We start from the raw sequence: 16,480 nt of genomic DNA, 5'->3' as shown, positions 1-16,480 counted from the left end.
AATGGGAAACACCTCCGGGGAATGAGTGCTTATCAGCATTTACCTCTGCTTGCTTCAGGGAGTTTTGGGGAAGGGCAGAACCTGCCTCTCACCTGGCTGTGCAGCAGGATGACTGCACTCAGCTGCTCTCTGCCAGGTTTGGGAGGGGGACTGAGGGACTTCTGGCCTCCTGAGCCTTAGCCTTAGCCTCCTCCTCCCTCTCATTTTCCCACTGACTTCTAGAGTCTGGCAAAATACCACCAATTTGTTCAACCAAATCTGGGAGACTGCCTACTGACTTGTAGCTCTTACCTGGGAAGAAGACAGCAGGGCTGATGCTCCCTGATGAGGAGAACATTCTTGTGTCTCAAATTTAGGGAGGATGGGGCTATCAAACCTGCTGGGCATGGCTTCTCAAGCTAAAAGGTTTGGGTCTCGATGAAGCTCACATGGGAGGTTGCAGAGAGCTTCCACGGATTGCTGGTGCAATCCCTGCAGATGGGGCTGAATCTAGAGCCACGAGAAGGGAAGGAGCTGAGATGGTTTTTTTGGCCAAGCTGTTACACAGAAAAGACATGAACATGGTGTCGCACCTCTGTGTTCAGCTGGGAAGGTGCTTGTCCTGCGTGGTGGCTGGAGTAGCTCCACTAAGGGCCATTTGTGGTGATCCCTCCACGGGGAGCCCACTGAGGAGGCTGGGAATTGGTTAAATCACCTGAAGTCCCTAATGAGGGGAAGTATACATAGGGAAGCTGTTTCTCTGGATCAAAGTCTCCTGGCTTAATAGCACGCTGTGGGGCCCTGTGGAGGTGGAGGTGCTGTTAATGTGTAAGCCACAAGGAAGTCTTGGGATGTAACATCCTCCATGTGAAGCATTTCTGAGCTAAACTGCTGGTGGCTCCCTGCCTGGTTACTCCGTTCTCTGAGGAAGATGTCTGTAAGGGCTACTGCTCCTGCTCTCTGTCACCCAGGGTCCCCAGCTCAGCAGGGCTGAGCAAGGGACTGCCACCTCTGCTTTCACCATTGGCGTTTCTTGGGCCGCAGGCAATGCTGTCCATCAAACCCTAGGCTTTGTCCCTCTGCTTTAACCATCTTTGTACTTCTGCTCTCATTTCCTTCTGCTGAGGACAAGCCTGTTTCCATCTCCCCTCTCTCTCTGACCCCTTTTCTCGCTTGCTGGCTTCACTCAGTCCACTCTTCCCTCACTGAGTGAGAAGCCCATGTAAGACCTCCAGAACTGTGGGTTTTAAGCCATGAGAGGAACATCAGCTGAGAGCAGTAGATGTTCTCCTGGCTGAGGCACTTTGTCCAAGCAGCACTGTCTCACTTGCAATGGTGGGTTAGGAGTGGCTGAAGGAGCCCCACAGACTATTTTTTCTCTCTGTCTTAGGAAAAATTTGAAATTCTCAACCTGGGTATGAAGACTGGGGATTCCCTGAAGATCAAGGGCAAGATATCCGATGATGCGGATGGGTAAGTACAAAGAAACCACCTTGACTCGCTAGGACTGAAGGTGGGCTGCAGAAAGAGGTGGTTTTGCAGGGCTGCCAGGTACAAAAAGCTTGAATGCAGTTCAATATTAGGGGAGCCCCTATGCCACCACCATGCAAGCTCTCCAGGTTGCCAAACAGAATGAGGAAATGGGAGGCATTAAGCACGTGGAATGCTGAAGAAGGAATTGAGTGCAGAGCCGTGTGTTGGATCTCAGGTCTTCCAAGACCCCGTCCTGCCTGCACAGCTCATCTTCTTCCTCTTCACCCACAGCTTCAGCATCAATCTCGGCTGCAAGTCCTCGGATCTGGCACTTCACTTCAATCCCCGCTTCAATGAGTCTGTCATTGTCTGCAACTCCAGGTGCTCCAGTGCCTGGCAGGAAGAGCATCGTGACGACCACCTCTGTTTCTCCAAGGGCTCCACTGTCAAGGTGAGGGCTCTGTGCTGGCATGGGGTTGTGGGGGTGTGTGTGTGGTGGTGGGAAGCCATTGGTTAGCAGATTCCTGTATGGGAATGGATGGCACTGTCCTTCCAGTCCCATCCAATGTCTCCTACTCCTTCCCAACAGCCCCTCATCCTCAGGATTTTTGGTCCCGATTGCCAGTTCCACTCCTCCTTCAAAACCCCAACACTTCCTCTGGGAACTTTTTGTGAGCCCTGTCTGTTTCAGGCTTTATAAGTGCTTCCTGCCCCCCCTATCTGCCTAGCTGGTGGGCACTCTGGGAACATGTATGAAGGTAAAGGAGGTCTCCAAGTAGCAGGATCTTGCTGCTCTCTATCTGGTTTCTCTTCCTAATTCCCTCCTATGCAAACACAGGCTTTAAGGCAATGCAGGGTTGGGAGCAATATCCAAGAACCTCTCCCTTAGCTCCTCTGTCCTCACTACTCCTGGATCCATGCTGCCAGTCTGTCCTTCCTCTTCTCCTGCCACGTATACTGTCCTAGGTGCTGTCTCACCCCGTCTGAAGGTGTTAACAGGGCTGCATTTAGGAGCAATCCTGTTCTTACTGCTGTGGAGAGGAAGGTTGTTTCCTCAGTCGTGGCTGGCTCTTGGGGAAGGGATGGCGAGGTGACGGCTTTGGGGAATGATGCCTTTAATTGTGAGGCTCAGCGATGCATTCTCATTGTGTCTGCTCGTGGGTGTTTATCAGCAAAGCTCTTTTTTCCAGGTCCTGGTGAGCTGCTGAGGGCATTGGGGGGTCGGGTTTATTCAGAGCAAATATAAGCCATGTGGCTTATAGAGACACGCTTGGGTTTACCTGCTCTGAGTTTATAACCCGAGTAGCTCAAAGAGCCTCAGGAGAGGTCCTGTTCCCAGGTCATAGTCTAGATACCAGCTCAGACCCTTAATATCGACTGGTCATTTCCTGCATCACCCCCAGCACCTTGCTTAAGGCTGTTAGGACCAGGTCTGATCCTCAGGTGTAACAGTCAGGCCTTTCACCTGAACGCTCACTTCCTAATCTCCTCCTGGTCTCCAATTCCTGCCGTTCCTCCCCTCTCTTCTCCCAGATGGTCGTTGAAATGCTGGCAGACAAATTCGTGGTGAAACTACCAGACGGGCATGAAGTGGAGTTCCCCAACCGGCACTGCTATGACAAGATCAGCTACATGAGCATCAAGGGAGGCTTCAGGGTCACCTCCTTCAAGCTGGACTGATGGACATCACTTTCTAGATCTAATAAAAACCCGAGCAGCGAGAGACTCCAGCTGCTCTGGCTTTCGTGAGGTCTGTGGCTCTGTGTGAGGCACTTGTGCAGCCCAAGGTTTTTCCACCAACAGGAAAGGAGCCTTTGTTGGAGGGAAATAGCTCCCTGATAACGCCAGGTGCTTTTCCAGGTCAGACCAGGATATGGGTCTGGTATATAGATGGTACATAGATAAATGGATGGTATATAGGGCAATACAGGCAGTAGGTGGGGTTGAGGGGGAGGAGGACACTATGTGATTGCTTGGGGAATGGTTGTGTAATCTCTTCACAATGCACCATTTCTTCCTGCACCCGAGATTTTGGGAGGGGGGGAAACCAAAGCATTCACGTGATTGATGTGGCATATGGTGCCACAAAAGCGCACCATTAAATGTTAGGTTTGGGAACCTCAGGGCAGGAGTTTGGCAGGTTCCTCTTGGCTGCTCTTGCAGCCAGCGGGCAGGAGGAAGGGGTGCCTTGCCCTCCCACAGGAGCGGTACCAGGGGAAGGGGTGGCACGGGAAGGGAGCACAGGTGTGCCCCTGAGCCAGCATTCCTGCCATTGATAAGGAGTTGTCTCCTCCAGCTTTTCCCCCTTATCTCACCGCACTTATCTGCTGGCACATTCTGGCCGGGTTACCCATTACTCCATTTCCACACCAAACCCTGCCCAGCGAAAGTGAGGCAGGGCAAGGCAGTGGGAAGGGAGGACGGATTTGGGTTGGGCTACGTGGCTCAGCACCTCCCAGTCTGTGTCCCTTGCACGGGACTACAGGCAATTAGTGCTGATTATCTGATGCTGCAGCTCTAATTAAAAAGTGTCTCGCCAGCCTTAAGTGAGACCGATGTGTGACAGCAAACATCAGGGCGGTTCAGGCTGGGTGGGAGGAAAGTGGAGTAGAAGAGCAACTTAAGGAGAGCCCAGTCCAAGGCAAGGTGGCAGTGCCCTTGCCCTTCCTCTCCTCTTCCTCACTGCCCACCCTGGATGTCTGATGGGGCTGGGGGGCTGCAGCCCAGCCAGCTTGGCCCATCTGCTTCAGGCTGTAAATGAATTGTTGCTGGGCTGGAGAAGAAGCTTTGCACCCTCCTCCTGTGTGCTCTGCAGGGCTGGGTGGATAGGAGGTTGCTTTTCGTGTTAGCTACGTTGAGTGGCAAAGTACCAGGCTAGTTAATCCAGGGATCCCAGAGCTGCTGGAAAATCCCACTGAGGGTGGGGAGGATGGGATTTTGTGGCTGGGGCACCGGCAGACACAGCAAAGATGACACTTTGGTTGCTGCAGCAGAGGGGAGGCACCAGAGGAAGTTAGTATCAAAACTGCTTTAATAAGGACAGTAAGTGCATGGGATACAGAGTGGAGGCAGAAAGGATATTCCACGGATGTGGGTCTTTGGTCTGGAGCCTGTGTTATGCTCTGGGAAGCAGAGGGTGGGGGGAAGCTTGTCCTGAGAGCCAGGGTCCCCACCCCAGAGGGTGCAGGGGTGATGAGGCTGATCCTGCTGGGTGCCAGTGGCCGGAGCTGGGGACTCCTTGAAGCTGCTGCCCGCCCTGGCTTGCTGCTGCTGGCTGGCACGAGGCAGCCGCCTGGGGAGGCTGGGGGAGACGGGCTCTCCCGTAACATCGATGGCCTGATGGCGAGTGGCACTCCCACGTACAACACGCGTGCGTGCCAGAGCCTCTTTATTCTGCTCTGAAGAGCTCCTTGCCATAAGCAGCCGGGCAGGCGGCGGGTGAGCTGCGTGGGAGCGGAGCCCTGCGGCCACGGCCCAGCATCTCCCCCTGCCGCACACCCCCTCCTATCCCGGAGAACAAGGGGGGTCCTGTGAGGGTCCCTCCAGTGACCTCAGCCCCCGAGCGTCTTGGCTCGATGGGGTGGCACAAAGAGGCTTCTGTGAGGGCCGGTTTGCACGCAGGGCAGCGTGGGGGGCAGCTCGTTCCAGGGCGGCCGTGTCGCCCAGGGCCGCTTGGCGAGGGGTGTTAGCCATCCTCCGTGCATACTCCTGGGAAGGGGCATGCTGGAAAGAGGGGTGTGTGCGTGGGGAATGGGGAGAAGGGGCTAGGATGCAGATGAGGTGGCACAGACCGAGTGGCGGCAGAGTGGGAGACTCCTTCTTCTGAGGCGGGGGAAATGGAAGGAATTTTTTAGGGCCCAAAATGCAGAATTTGGTGACCTGACAACCTCGCCTCTGCCTCCAGCCAGCCAAGAAGTCTCTCCTCTCCCTGCTGTGAGGAGGCAGGGGTCAGAAAAGGAGCCGTCCTAAGTGACACTCAGCGGCAGGAGGCAAGTGGAAAGACCCCTGCGACTACTTCTGTGTGTGCTCTTGTCTCCTGAACTCTGAGTTCATGGCTTTTTTGCGGCAGGGGGGGAGGGAAGAAGAGAAAGCTCAGCTCTGTGGGGTTTGCCTGCCCCTTGAGCCCCCAGCTGACCTCCCCAGGTCATGCACCAGCTCAAGCTGGGGAGATCCCCCCCATCTGTTATGTGCCAGAGCTATTGGTGGGAATATCTCTGGGAGGGCACCTGTGCCAGCACAGAGGGTGGCTGGGGGCTTTGATCAGAGGACAGGGCATGTCCCCAGACATGCTGGCAGCGCCAGGCTGAGGGACGGGAGAGAAGGTAGCAGAGGGGATGGGATGGGGGTAGGAAGGAGTTTGGGGTTTCTTTGGCACATGGCAATGTCCCTTTGGTGTCTAATGGCAGTGAGCCAGGGAAAGGCTGTGATGCACAGCCCTCACTGGTCCCCCACAGCAGCCTGGCCCACGGAGTCCCTCAGGAGACAGGCTCTCCTCCTGCCCCCCAGTCCCCACCGGTGTCCCCAGCTTGGCAAGGAGATTGCCTGCTGGTTCCACTGGTGATGCTGGCACCCGAGGGTGGGAGATGGGGAGGAGGGCAAAGACCCTGGCACCGGTGCCTCTGGCGGGGGGGGGGTCCATGATGGTGGGGATGGCTGTTCACACCTTGACTTCATCGTCTTCCTCATCGTCGGCGTACTCAAAGGAATTGCTGCGCCCACCCCGGGCGCCAGCATACCCCTCCTGCAGGGTGGAGAGCTCAGCTTCCTCCTCCTCCTCTCCTTGGTTCCAGGTGGTCTCGGGGGACCGTCTCTCTCCTGTCACTTGTGACCGCCAGGAGCTGCTGCTGGGGCTCTCCCACAGGGTCTGCGTCTGGGCTTGCCAGGGACTCTTGCCCTTCTCTGAGCTCCTCGGGGTGCTGGTCCCACCATAATGGCGGGCCAGCACCTGGGCCGCCCGGTCAAACTCTCCCGCCTCAATGGTGCAGTCGTTCCAGTTCCCCTGCCATGGGGTCCCTTTGGGCGCTGCCCCTGGCCCCGAAGCCCAGGCAGAGTCCTCTCCAGCACCCTCAATGGCATGTGCATCTCCGTTGGCATGGACGGACAGTCCCGGCAGCGAGCTGGCCCCTGACAGGCTGCTCTGCCCAGAGCGGTCCCAGAAGCTGGATGTTGTCTTGTCCTCTCCGTGGGATGCAGCTGATGCTGGAGAGACCCCATCCTTGGTCCCCTCACTGCACAGGAGGTCTGGGTCATCTTCCCCTGCCTCATTTCCGTTGGTTTCAGAGAAGCTCATCACCTGAAGGAGCTCACTCATCAGGGAGGGCCCCAGGTCCAGGCGGAAGGAGAGCAGGGAGTCTGAGCGTGTCAGCTCGTCTTCCACGGTAAGGGTGCTCTCTTGGGCCTTTTCCAAGCGGGGCACACGAGGGATGGTGCAAAACCCAGACTCCAGCCCTGCAAAGCAGAAGAGATGGCTGGTGAGGCGGGGGACACGGGAGGAAGCCTGCCTTACGTCTGCAAGGGACGCTGCCACTGAAGTGGGGCATGACTCCTTCCCGTCAGTGGCACTGACCTCTAAAGGACAGGCAAGTGTCTGTGTGAACATCTCCAAAGCCCAGAGTTGCAGCAGGATGTCTCCAGGTGGGCTCTGGGCTTGGTAAGATGCTGGTGGGGGCTGAGTCAGGCAGGTGGGACCAGGAGATGGCAGCATTGCCTTAGCTTGCCTTCCCCTCTGAGCCCAGCCACCTCCCCCGACTGTTGCAGGCTGCCCAGGTCCTCCCACCGAGACCCTCTGCTCCAGACCTCCCTGGGCAAAAACTGAGCCACAGCCCAGTTCTGTGAGGCTGGAGAAGAGCTGTCCCGTCCTTCCCACAACCCTTCCCCAAAGGTCCCTCCGAAATCCTGGCCGGCAGGGAGGGATGCAGGCGCAATGAGGAAGAGGGGGAGGATGGATTCCCTTGAGGACCACATGGAGATGGTGGGGTTGCCACAGCCAGGGACAAGATTGGGGCATCTGCATTGAGGTGGCAAAGACGGTGCCATGGGTCCTCTTGAGCCTGGTACCTCGACGTGGGCATTGCCCCGCTGTCCTGGCACCCTCTTGGCTTCCTTGGGGAAGCTGCTCATGGGAAGGCATCAGGCTGGGGGGAATTAGGGGCCACCCTCTTACAACTGCTCCACAGAGGCTGCCAACTGTGTAGGGCTATGGGGGAAGGAGAAGAGGAGAAACCATCCCTGCCCTACTTTGCGCGGGGTACCCTGGGAGGACACCCTCCGAGGGAAGGAGGAAGGACAGCAGTTAAAAGCAAGGTTAGAGTTATCTCCTCACAGGGACTCTTAAATGTCCTGATTCCACTGAGAGCCTAAAGCCCCTCAGGGGGGAAACTGAGTGATGGAGAAAGGCTGCAGAGGATGTGCTATGCCGGTGCCAGCCCCTGCCCCGCGCTTCACTCACCGTAGGCCTGGTGTGTTTTGGAGAAGCTGTTGGAGGCACTTTTGAAGGAGAACTTGCTGGTCAAGCCCCGGCCACTGCTGCCGTCGTACATCCCCTCGTTGAGCTGGGGCAGAGAGACGGCGTTCTTGATGATGGGCGAGATGGCTGGGGGGGCAGGCGATGCCCCTGCTTGGTCCACGCTGCCCCGGCTCCTCAGCGGCGTCCGGCGGACATGCCGCAGCGTCCGGGCAAAGAAGTTGTTGGCTTTGGCCGTGTCGGCCCCGCCGTGGTTGCTGAGGAAGGAGGTGTCCCCAAAGACGTCGCCCCCACGCCCCACATGCATGGTGTGCCGAAAGTCCCCCAGCGGCGGGCTGATCATGTCCGGCGTCAGCTCCGACTTCAGCCGCCGCTTGCCATGGGAGCCCGACACCCAGCTGAGCACCGGCAGCTTCCCCAGGCTCATGTTGCACCCCTCACCTCACCCCTGCCCCTGAAAATGGCCCTAAAACCAGCCCTCGCTGGGCTTCCAACACTGGGGTGGCCTGTCACATCCCTGGCCTCCTCATGGCTCCGGCTCCGATGCTCTTGGAGGAATGGCTCAAGTCACCTTGGCTTTCAGCGGGTGGCAGTGGTGCCTGCTTCCCTGGCACTACGTTGTGCTCATGAAATCACCCGCAGTGGGGATGTCCTCACTGGTGAGGATGGTGGTGGAGTGGAGGTGTCCCTGGGGAAGCTCTGAGGTCACTCCCGGTGCTGCAGCAGCCGCTGGAAGCTGCTTCTGGACGTGGGTTTAGGGGTTAATCCACTGTCTTCTGCTGTTGCCAGGTGAGCGGGAGCCGGCCACAGATGGGGCAGGAGCTTGAGGTGGGTGCCTCAGTCCTTTCGCTGGCCACCTAAACAAGAAAAGAGGAATAGTGAAGCCCTCGGAGAGGATTTTCCCGACCATGTTGGCTGTACCCCAAGGACCAGCTGGGGAGGTTAAAGGCGGTGAATGAGCAAGGGTGGGGAAGTTGCTACTGGCTGTCCCCCTTGTCTGACCATCCTCTTGGGGAGGAAGAAAAAGGATTTCCCCCCAAAATGCGTACTCTCCCTCACCCCTCTGACCTCCCTTGGTGTGCCTCAGTTTCCCCTGTCTGCAAAGCAGCTCTTCCAGACCCATGCTCCCTCCCAGGCAGCACCTCCTCCCGGAGCGGTGCCCTGCCCGGCTGTCCGGGCTCCCGGGGCGAGAAACCTCTCCCTTCTTTTTGCTATTCAGATGAACCCTTGGGGAGAAGGTGAGGCCTGGGGACCGCGTGCTTCTCGGGGAGGAGGGGTGGTGGAGAGGCAAAATGCAATATTTATATATTGTTTTGTTTGTCCTCCCTTGGCTGGGTCCCCAGGCGCTGAGCAGACGCGTTGGAGCAGCAGGGAGATGGGGGTGCCAAGAGGGCAGCTGTTTGCAGGCAGGGGAAACTGAGGCAGGCCAAGGGAAGTGGTGGGTCGAGGTTGGAGGAGAAGGCAGGATGGGTTCCTGCACTCCAGTGGGCCCTGGAGGCACTGGGGGTCAGGGAGGGAGGCGGCAGCTGGGCACAGGATGGCAGGGCAATGACCTTCCTTCAGTGTGGAGGACGCTGAGATTCGCAGAACCTCCATTGGGGTGTGGGGCAACAGGGAGATGGCAGGTTGGGGAAAAGAGCAGATTTGGGGCGTGGGGCACCTCAGAGCATCGGTGGTGTGGGTGCTCACCTGGGGACGTGTCCCTCCCTGGGCTCTATCCCCGCTCAGGGGTTGGGGGAACAGGATGGAGCTGGGTCTCTTCGGCAGGGCTGGGGCCGGAGGGCAGGCAACACAGAAGCCTCGCATCCCTTGCTCCCAGCATGCTGGGACCTCCATCCCCTTGAGGGTCTCCCTGCTGCTGTCTGCCTCCCCTGCCTATCCCCAGGTCACCTCGGAGCAGGCAGGCAGTGCCAGGGAGGAAAATCATCTGGCGAGGGGGAACCCTGGGCATGGAGCTGCTCTCCTGGCCGGGTACACGTGTTTTCGCCTTGCCCTGGCCGTGTTTGCTCACCCAGGGCCCCTCTTATCTGCCAGGGGTTAATGCCTGGGGAAGGGAAAACAAACCTCCCCTGAGGCTCCCAGCACCATTGGCTGCCTCCTGGGGTGGCAGTGGCCGGTGGCAGCTGGGACAGGGGCAGTTTGGCTTCCTGCTGGCCTCCCAGGTCCCTGGTTTGCGCTGACTGGGTCTGCCCCCTGCTCACGGAGGCCGGTGTGGTGCTGGCTCGCAGGTGGGGAGGGCCAGGCACACCAGGTTTGGTGTGGGAGGACAACTGGGGAGCAATTTCCTCTCTTGGGCAGAAGCCCACCTATAGGAACTGGGTCAGGACTCTCCTGGGGCACAAGGAATGCCACCAGGCGTAGTCTCTGCAGCACACCATGGGTCTTGGAGCCCAAAGCTGAGACTGTGCCCTTCAGCAGTGGTGCCTGCATGACATGGGGCATGTGCTGCAGTAGCCAGAGCTAATCTGAGGGGTGGTCTCCCCACCCTCCTCCAAGTCCTCCCCACAGCATAGCTGCCCTGCAGGCTGGCATCACCCCAGGGACCGGGTGGCGAGGCGAGGGAAAGGGGGATGCAGGAGGAGAGCTCCCTGCTCTCCTGCTCCCTGCCTGGAAAACTATTGAGTTGGGAGCCAGGAGGAGGAAAGTGTTTCTCTTTCGTTGTCCCTTGGCTGCCACAGGGACACGAGCCAGCACCTCTTGGCCCCCAGCTCTTGCTGCCTGCTGGCAGGCAGCAGGCACTGGGAGAGGAGGGAGGGAGGGAGAGAGGGAAGGAGGGAAGCAGCTGGTGCCCAACCCTACCTAGATGGCAGGTTTCTGGCAGGCCTGTTGGGCTTTTTCTCCCTCCAATCTCCCCCTTTTCCTCCTTCTCTTTGCCCCCGGTGCATCTCCCTGCTGGCTGTGCCCCTTTGAGCCCTCCCTTCCACCCAAGCGGACTCCTCTGTGCCAGGAAAACTCGTGATTCTGAGGGCAAAGGGTTGACACGTGCACTCTCCTTTCCTCCACTGGGCATGGGGACCCCCTGTCCGGCCACCCATCCATCCTCACGCCGCTTCTGTCCGGCAGCCCGCCACGTTTGCCGTACCCTGGCACAATGACCCCGCAGCTCGTCCCAACCTTCCCTTTCCTGGCTCCCTCCTCACCTCCTCTGGGAAGCCCCCTGCCCTCAAAGACCAGCCGCTGGCACCTCCTCCTCCTCCTCCCAGCCTGGCCTCCCCTGTTTCCCCCCCGAGTTCAGCTGGTTTCCACTGGTTTTCCACTCGCCAGGAATGGCCAGAGCTGTTCTGCTTGCTGGGAAGAGCGGAAACCAGAAAGGGGGGGAAAATAATCCAGATGTCTAGTTGGCTGGAGCTGCTGAAAGCAGCCTCTTCCCTCCTCCTCCTCTTCTTACACATAACTCTACCGCGTGCTTCTCGGGGAGGAGGGGTGGTGGAGAGGCAAAATGCAATATTTATATATTGTTTTGTTTGTCCTCCCTTGGCTGGGTCCCCAGGCGCTGAGCAGACGCGTTGGAGCAGCAGGGAGATGGGGGTGCCAAGAGGGCAGCTGTTTGCAGGCAGGGGAAACTGAGGCAGGCCAAGGGAAGTGGTGGGTCGAGGTTGGAGGAGAAGGCAGGATGGGTTCCTGCACTCCAGTGGGCCCTGGAGGCACTGGGGGTCAGGGAGGGAGGCGGCAGCTGGGCACAGGATGGCAGGGCAATGACCTTCCTTCAGTGTGGAGGACGCTGAGATTCGCAGAACCTCCATTGGGGTGTGGGGCAACAGGGAGATGGCAGGTTGGGGAAAAGAGCAGATTTGGGGCGTGGGGCACCTCAGAGCATCGGTGGTGTGGGTGCTCACCTGGGGACGTGTCCCTCCCTGGGCTCTATCCCCGCTCAGGGGTTGGGGGAACAGGATGGAGCTGGGTCTCTTCGGCAGGGCTGGGGCCGGAGGGCAGGCAACACAGAAGCCTCGCATCCCTTGCTCCCAGCATGCTGGGACCTCCATCCCCTTGAGGGTCTCCCTGCTGCTGTCTGCCTCCCCTGCCTGTCCCCAGGTCACCTCGGAGCAGGCAGGCAGTGCCAGGGAGGAAAATCATCTGGCGAGGGGGAACCCTGGGCATGGAGCTGCTCTCCTGGCCGGGTACACGTGTTTTCGCCTTGCCCTGGCCGTGTTTGCTCACCCAGGGCCCCTCTTATCTGCCAGGGGTTAATGCCTGGGGAAGGGAAAACAAACCTCCCCTGAGGCTCCCAGCACCATTGGCTGCCTCCTGGGGTGGCAGTGGCCGGTGGCAGCTGGGACAGGGGCAGTTTGGCTTCCTGCTGGCCTCCCAGGTCCCTGGTTTGCGCTGACTGGGTCTGCCCCCTGCTCACGGAGGCCGGTGTGGTGCTGGCTCGCAGGTGGGGAGGGCCAGGCACACCAGGTTTGGTGTGGGAGGACAACTGGGGAGCAATTTCCTCTCTTGGGCAGAAGCCCACCTATAGGAACTGGGTCAGGACTCTCCTGGGGCACAAGGAATGCCACCAGGCGTAGTCTCTGCAGCACACCATGGGTCTTGGAGCCCAAAGCTGAGACTGTGCCCTTCAGCAGTGGTGCCTGCATGACATGGGGCATGTGCTGCAGTAGCCAGAGCTAATCTGAGGGGTGGTCTCCCCACCCTCCTCCAAGTCCTCCCCACAGCATAGCTGCCCTGCAGGCTGGCATCACCCCAGGGACCGGGTGGCGAGGCGAGGGAAAGGGGGATGCAGGAGGAGAGCTCCCTGCTCTCCTGCTCCCTGCCTGGAAAACTATTGAGTTGGGAGCCAGGAGGAGGAAAGTGTTTCTCTTTCGTTGTCCCTTGGCTGCCACAGGGACACGAGCCAGCACCTCTTGGCCCCCAGCTCTTGCTGCCTGCTGGCAGGCAGCAGGCACTGGGAGAGGAGGGAGGGAGGGAGAGAGGGAAGGAGGGAAGCAGCTGGTGCCCAACCCTACCTAGATGGCAGGTTTCTGGCAGGCCTGTTGGGCTTTTTCTCCCTCCAATCTCCCCCTTTTCCTCCTTCTCTTTGCCCCCGGTGCATCTCCCTGCTGGCTGTGCCCCTTTGAGCCCTCCCTTCCACCCAAGCGGACTCCTCTGTGCCAGGAAAACTCGTGATTCTGAGGGCAAAGGGTTGACACGTGCACTCTCCTTTCCTCCACTGGGCATGGGGACCCCCTGTCCGGCCACCCATCCATCCTCACGCCGCTTCTGTCCGGCAGCCCGCCACGTTTGCCGTACCCTGGCACAATGACCCCGCAGCTCGTCCCAACCTTCCCTTTCCTGGCTCCCTCCTCACCTCCTCTGGGAAGCCCCCTGCCCTCAAAGACCAGCCGCTGGCACCTCCTCCTCCTCCTCCCAGCCTGGCCTCCCCTGTTTCCCCCCCGAGTTCAGCTGGTTTCCACTGGTTTTCCACTCGCCAGGAATGGCCAGAGCTGTTCTGCTTGCTGGGAAGAGCGGAAACCAGAAAGGGGGGGAAAATAATCCAGATGTCTAGTTGGCTGGAGCTGCTGAAAGCAGCCTCTTCCCTCCTCCTCCTCTTCTTACACATAACTCTCCCCCCTCCCCATCCCATTCCGCCCCCCCCAAAAGGAGACATACTCCAAAACAGGGCGAGGAAATGTCTGGGGTGGTCTCAACAAGGGGAAGAGCGGGTGGAAATGGCTGTGGGCAGCTGAGGAAGGCTTTCCCAGCCTTCCTGAATGCCGAAAAACCTCCCTTTTCCCCAGAGGAAGGGAGGCAGAGGCTCCCCCCTTGGGTCACTTTGTTCTGGGATGGGGAAAGCCGGCTGGGACAGGCTTTTGGGGAAGGGGGAAAAAGGCTTGGCTGGCCGGGCTGGGCCTCTTCCAGCTTCCCTGGAGCAGTGCCGGGCAGTAGGCGGACAAGCCCGAGTTCAACTCCTGTGCTGCCGGCTGCTATATATATCTATATTGTTATATCTCTCCGTATAACAAGGGTATTTTTCTGAGCAGACACGCTGGGACATGGAGGGAGGCTGGGGCTCCAAAGGCGGGCACTTTCCAGCCATCCTCTCCCTGCCCCCTTGCCAAAAAAGTGCTCATTTTCTTCCTCCAAACCCCCAAAATTGAAGTGCCTGAGAGCCCGTGGGGATTCGAGGGGTATCCAGAGCAGGGTGCAAGATGGGGGTGCTCAGCTGCTTTCTCTCTTCCTTGGGACTTCCTCCTCCCCCCCCTTTCTCTCTTGACCCCCCCCCCCCGCCCGCCCCCCTCCTGTGTCCCCTCTCCTCGCTCCCGCTTTCCTTCCTCCCGGTTTCCTGTTGCATTCCTGCCTTCTTCTCCCTTTATTTTTCGCCATCCTCCCCATCCCCATCGCCTTGCCACCCCTCCCGCTTCTCCCCTCTCCTACCACCCTCTCCACCCTTTCCCTTCTGCTCCCGAAATCCCCCCAACTCTCCATACAGAGGAATCGAAACTTTCAGGATTTACCTCGTCCGAATCAGGGTTAGTACTTTTTTTTCCTCCCGTCCTCCAGCCGAAAAGTTGGGAGACGCTCTCCGTGGGCCCCTGTAACTTGTTCCGAGGGTTACCGGCTCCGCGTCCTGGAGCAGGGAGGGGAGAAAGGGGAGTCGTTCCCCTCCCCTCCCTTTTCCCACGGCTGTCCCCCCAAGGCTGGCTCTCCCAGGCTGACGCCCCGATGCCACGGGAGAGAGGGAGCGAAGCTGGCGGGGAGGGGACGTGGGAAGGAGGAGGGCGGGCTGCAGCACCGCCGAGCCAATCCTCTCCTCGGCAAGGAGACCAGAGAAAATGAGATTTATTCCAACTATCCAGGACAGAAAACTTCAGGAACTTCTTTGCCGCTCCCCCCCACCTTCCCCTCCCCGCTTCCCCAGTGCCATTTCCCGTCCTCCAGCATCAGCTGCCTCCTACTCCCAGGCGCCAGCTTTAATGAGTTTGGGGGAAGGGGGAAGACCAGGTCACCAGCAAACCTGGTTAGGGGAGCCTGGCCAGGGGCAAAGGAAAGGGGTTTCACCCTTGTGTGTGACCCCCCTCATGTATCACAGGGTGCTGAACCATCCCACGTTGGATGGGAAGTCCCCAGTGCCCATGATGTGGTAGAGGCAACCAGGAATGGGGTCTGGGGGTGGGTGGTCATGGCAGGACCTGTGGGTAGTGTTGGGTTGAGTGTTAGCTGTGGGATAACAGCCTCCTCGAAGGCTGTGTGGGTCCCATGGGCGTTATGAGGTCGGGACAAGAATTATGGGGTCAGGACAAGTGTCATATCAGCGGCATAGTGTCAGACCAGAGTGAGGGGATGGCACCACTTAAATTAAAGGAGGTGTCCCTTAATGGCACCAAGGGGCGTTCTGCCCACATATGGGACACTGCATCCCTCTGGTATCACGCTTTGTTGCTTTGTCCCTTGATGGTCACAGGGCATAAGACCCTATCAGTGCCAAAGAGGGGCAACCTGCTGATGGGTATGGCATCATCAGTGCCACCGGTCACCCTCATGACCTCCAGGCGAGACTTGGTGGCTCTGCTGGGGAGCACTTGGCCAGCCACAAGCACCTATTCAGGGCCCTGTGGAGGAGAAGGGAGGTGTCTCTACTGGCAAAGGCGAGACAAGACTTGTTGGGGTTAAGAAGGGCCTGACTGAAGGGATGACAAGATGTCTGCAGAGCAGATGTCAAAATGGAGCCTGGCCTCTCGCTTGGCCCAGGTGGCCCGTGCTGGGGTGCCTGGGCAGGAGCACCGTATTGCTCAGAAGTTTGCTAAGCAGCAGTAGGATTTTGTCACTGTTCTCAGCCCCTTGGCCTCAGGCTTTTCTTCTGTGAAATGGGAATAGTTGGTTTTCTGCCTTCTGTGAAGGTCTTCTCCATTAGGGATCAAGAGCACATGGACTGTGCATTTTGGTGATACTTCTAAGATAATCTGTATCTTTGAGGGAGATCGTAGCTTAGGTCTGAGATGAGGTGAGCGCTAGCAGGGAAAGGATAAAGTGATTTGCATCCTCCCTGATTGCCAGAGGTATGTTAGGCATCTTTTCCCCTATGTCCTGCTCAGAGGATGCTGGTGGGGTGGTGGGAGAAGCAGGAAAAAGCCCTTCCTTTGGGTCTCCTCCCTCTGCCTGGCCCACCAGGGCATCTCTTCCCCCAGCCCGAGGGGCTCCACCTCCCTCCCCTCACCCCCATCCCCGTGCCCTGCAGCAGGGGCTGCGGCGGGGAGCAGAGCCCAGGCGACGGCAACCGCCTCCGCCGGGGAATGCAGAACAAATCTCTTCCAGATGGGACAGGGGCCACGCTCCACTCCTTGTGGGGCGGCTGGCTCTCCACCGCCTCCTCTTCCTTCTCTTCCTCCTCCTCCTCCTCCTCACCCCTGCTCCAAGCATCTCTGTGCTCCGGGCCAGGATGGGCTCCATTTCCAGGAAGCGGTAGGAAATCCCCCCTCTTCAGCACCCCTCCCCAAACCTTGGGGTCTTGTGGCTGTGCCAGCCGGGCTCTGAATTCTGTCTTTCTGGGGCTCCTGCCTCAGATGTCCAAGGTATGTACCAGCTCCAGAACTCAGTACCCATCCTGGCCTCTGGGTACAAGCAGAAGTGGTGCAGCCCCTCTGGCTG

At 58.7% G+C, this 16,480-nt stretch overlaps 2 protein-coding genes across 2 annotated transcripts; one reads left to right on the top strand and one right to left on the bottom strand.

The window, feature by feature from the left end:
* Positions 1–837: 837 nt before the first annotated feature.
* On the top strand, positions 838–3,203 carry LGALS2 (lectin, galactoside-binding, soluble, 2). Its single transcript, XM_014963514.1, has 4 exons — positions 838–916; positions 1,370–1,452; positions 1,744–1,903; positions 2,986–3,203. Exons 1-4 carry the CDS (start codon positions 911–913, stop codon positions 3,130–3,132), a joined length of 396 nt encoding a protein of 131 aa, XP_014819000.1. The 5' UTR covers positions 838–910; the 3' UTR covers positions 3,133–3,203.
* A 1,262-nt stretch (positions 3,204–4,465) lies between these two features.
* CDC42EP1 (CDC42 effector protein (Rho GTPase binding) 1) lies at positions 4,466–14,656 on the bottom strand. The gene is made up of 3 exons (XM_014963152.1): positions 14,350–14,656; positions 7,901–8,772; positions 4,466–6,900 (listed from the first exon to the last, which is right to left on the bottom strand). The coding sequence occupies exons 2-3, from the start codon at positions 8,340–8,342 to the stop codon at positions 6,110–6,112; spliced, it is 1,233 nt and encodes a 410-aa protein (XP_014818638.1). The 5' UTR covers positions 8,343–8,772; positions 14,350–14,656; the 3' UTR covers positions 4,466–6,109.
* Between the last annotated feature and the right edge of the window lie 1,824 nt (positions 14,657–16,480).

Source organism: Calidris pugnax, unplaced genomic scaffold (genome assembly GCF_001431845.1).
Source record: "Calidris pugnax isolate Ruff unplaced genomic scaffold, ASM143184v1 scaffold44, whole genome shotgun sequence".
NCBI classification, from domain to species: Eukaryota; Metazoa; Chordata; class Aves; order Charadriiformes; family Scolopacidae; genus Calidris; species Calidris pugnax.
Note: the sequence above shows the minus strand (reverse complement) of the source record. Positions and strands in the feature narration are given on the sequence as shown.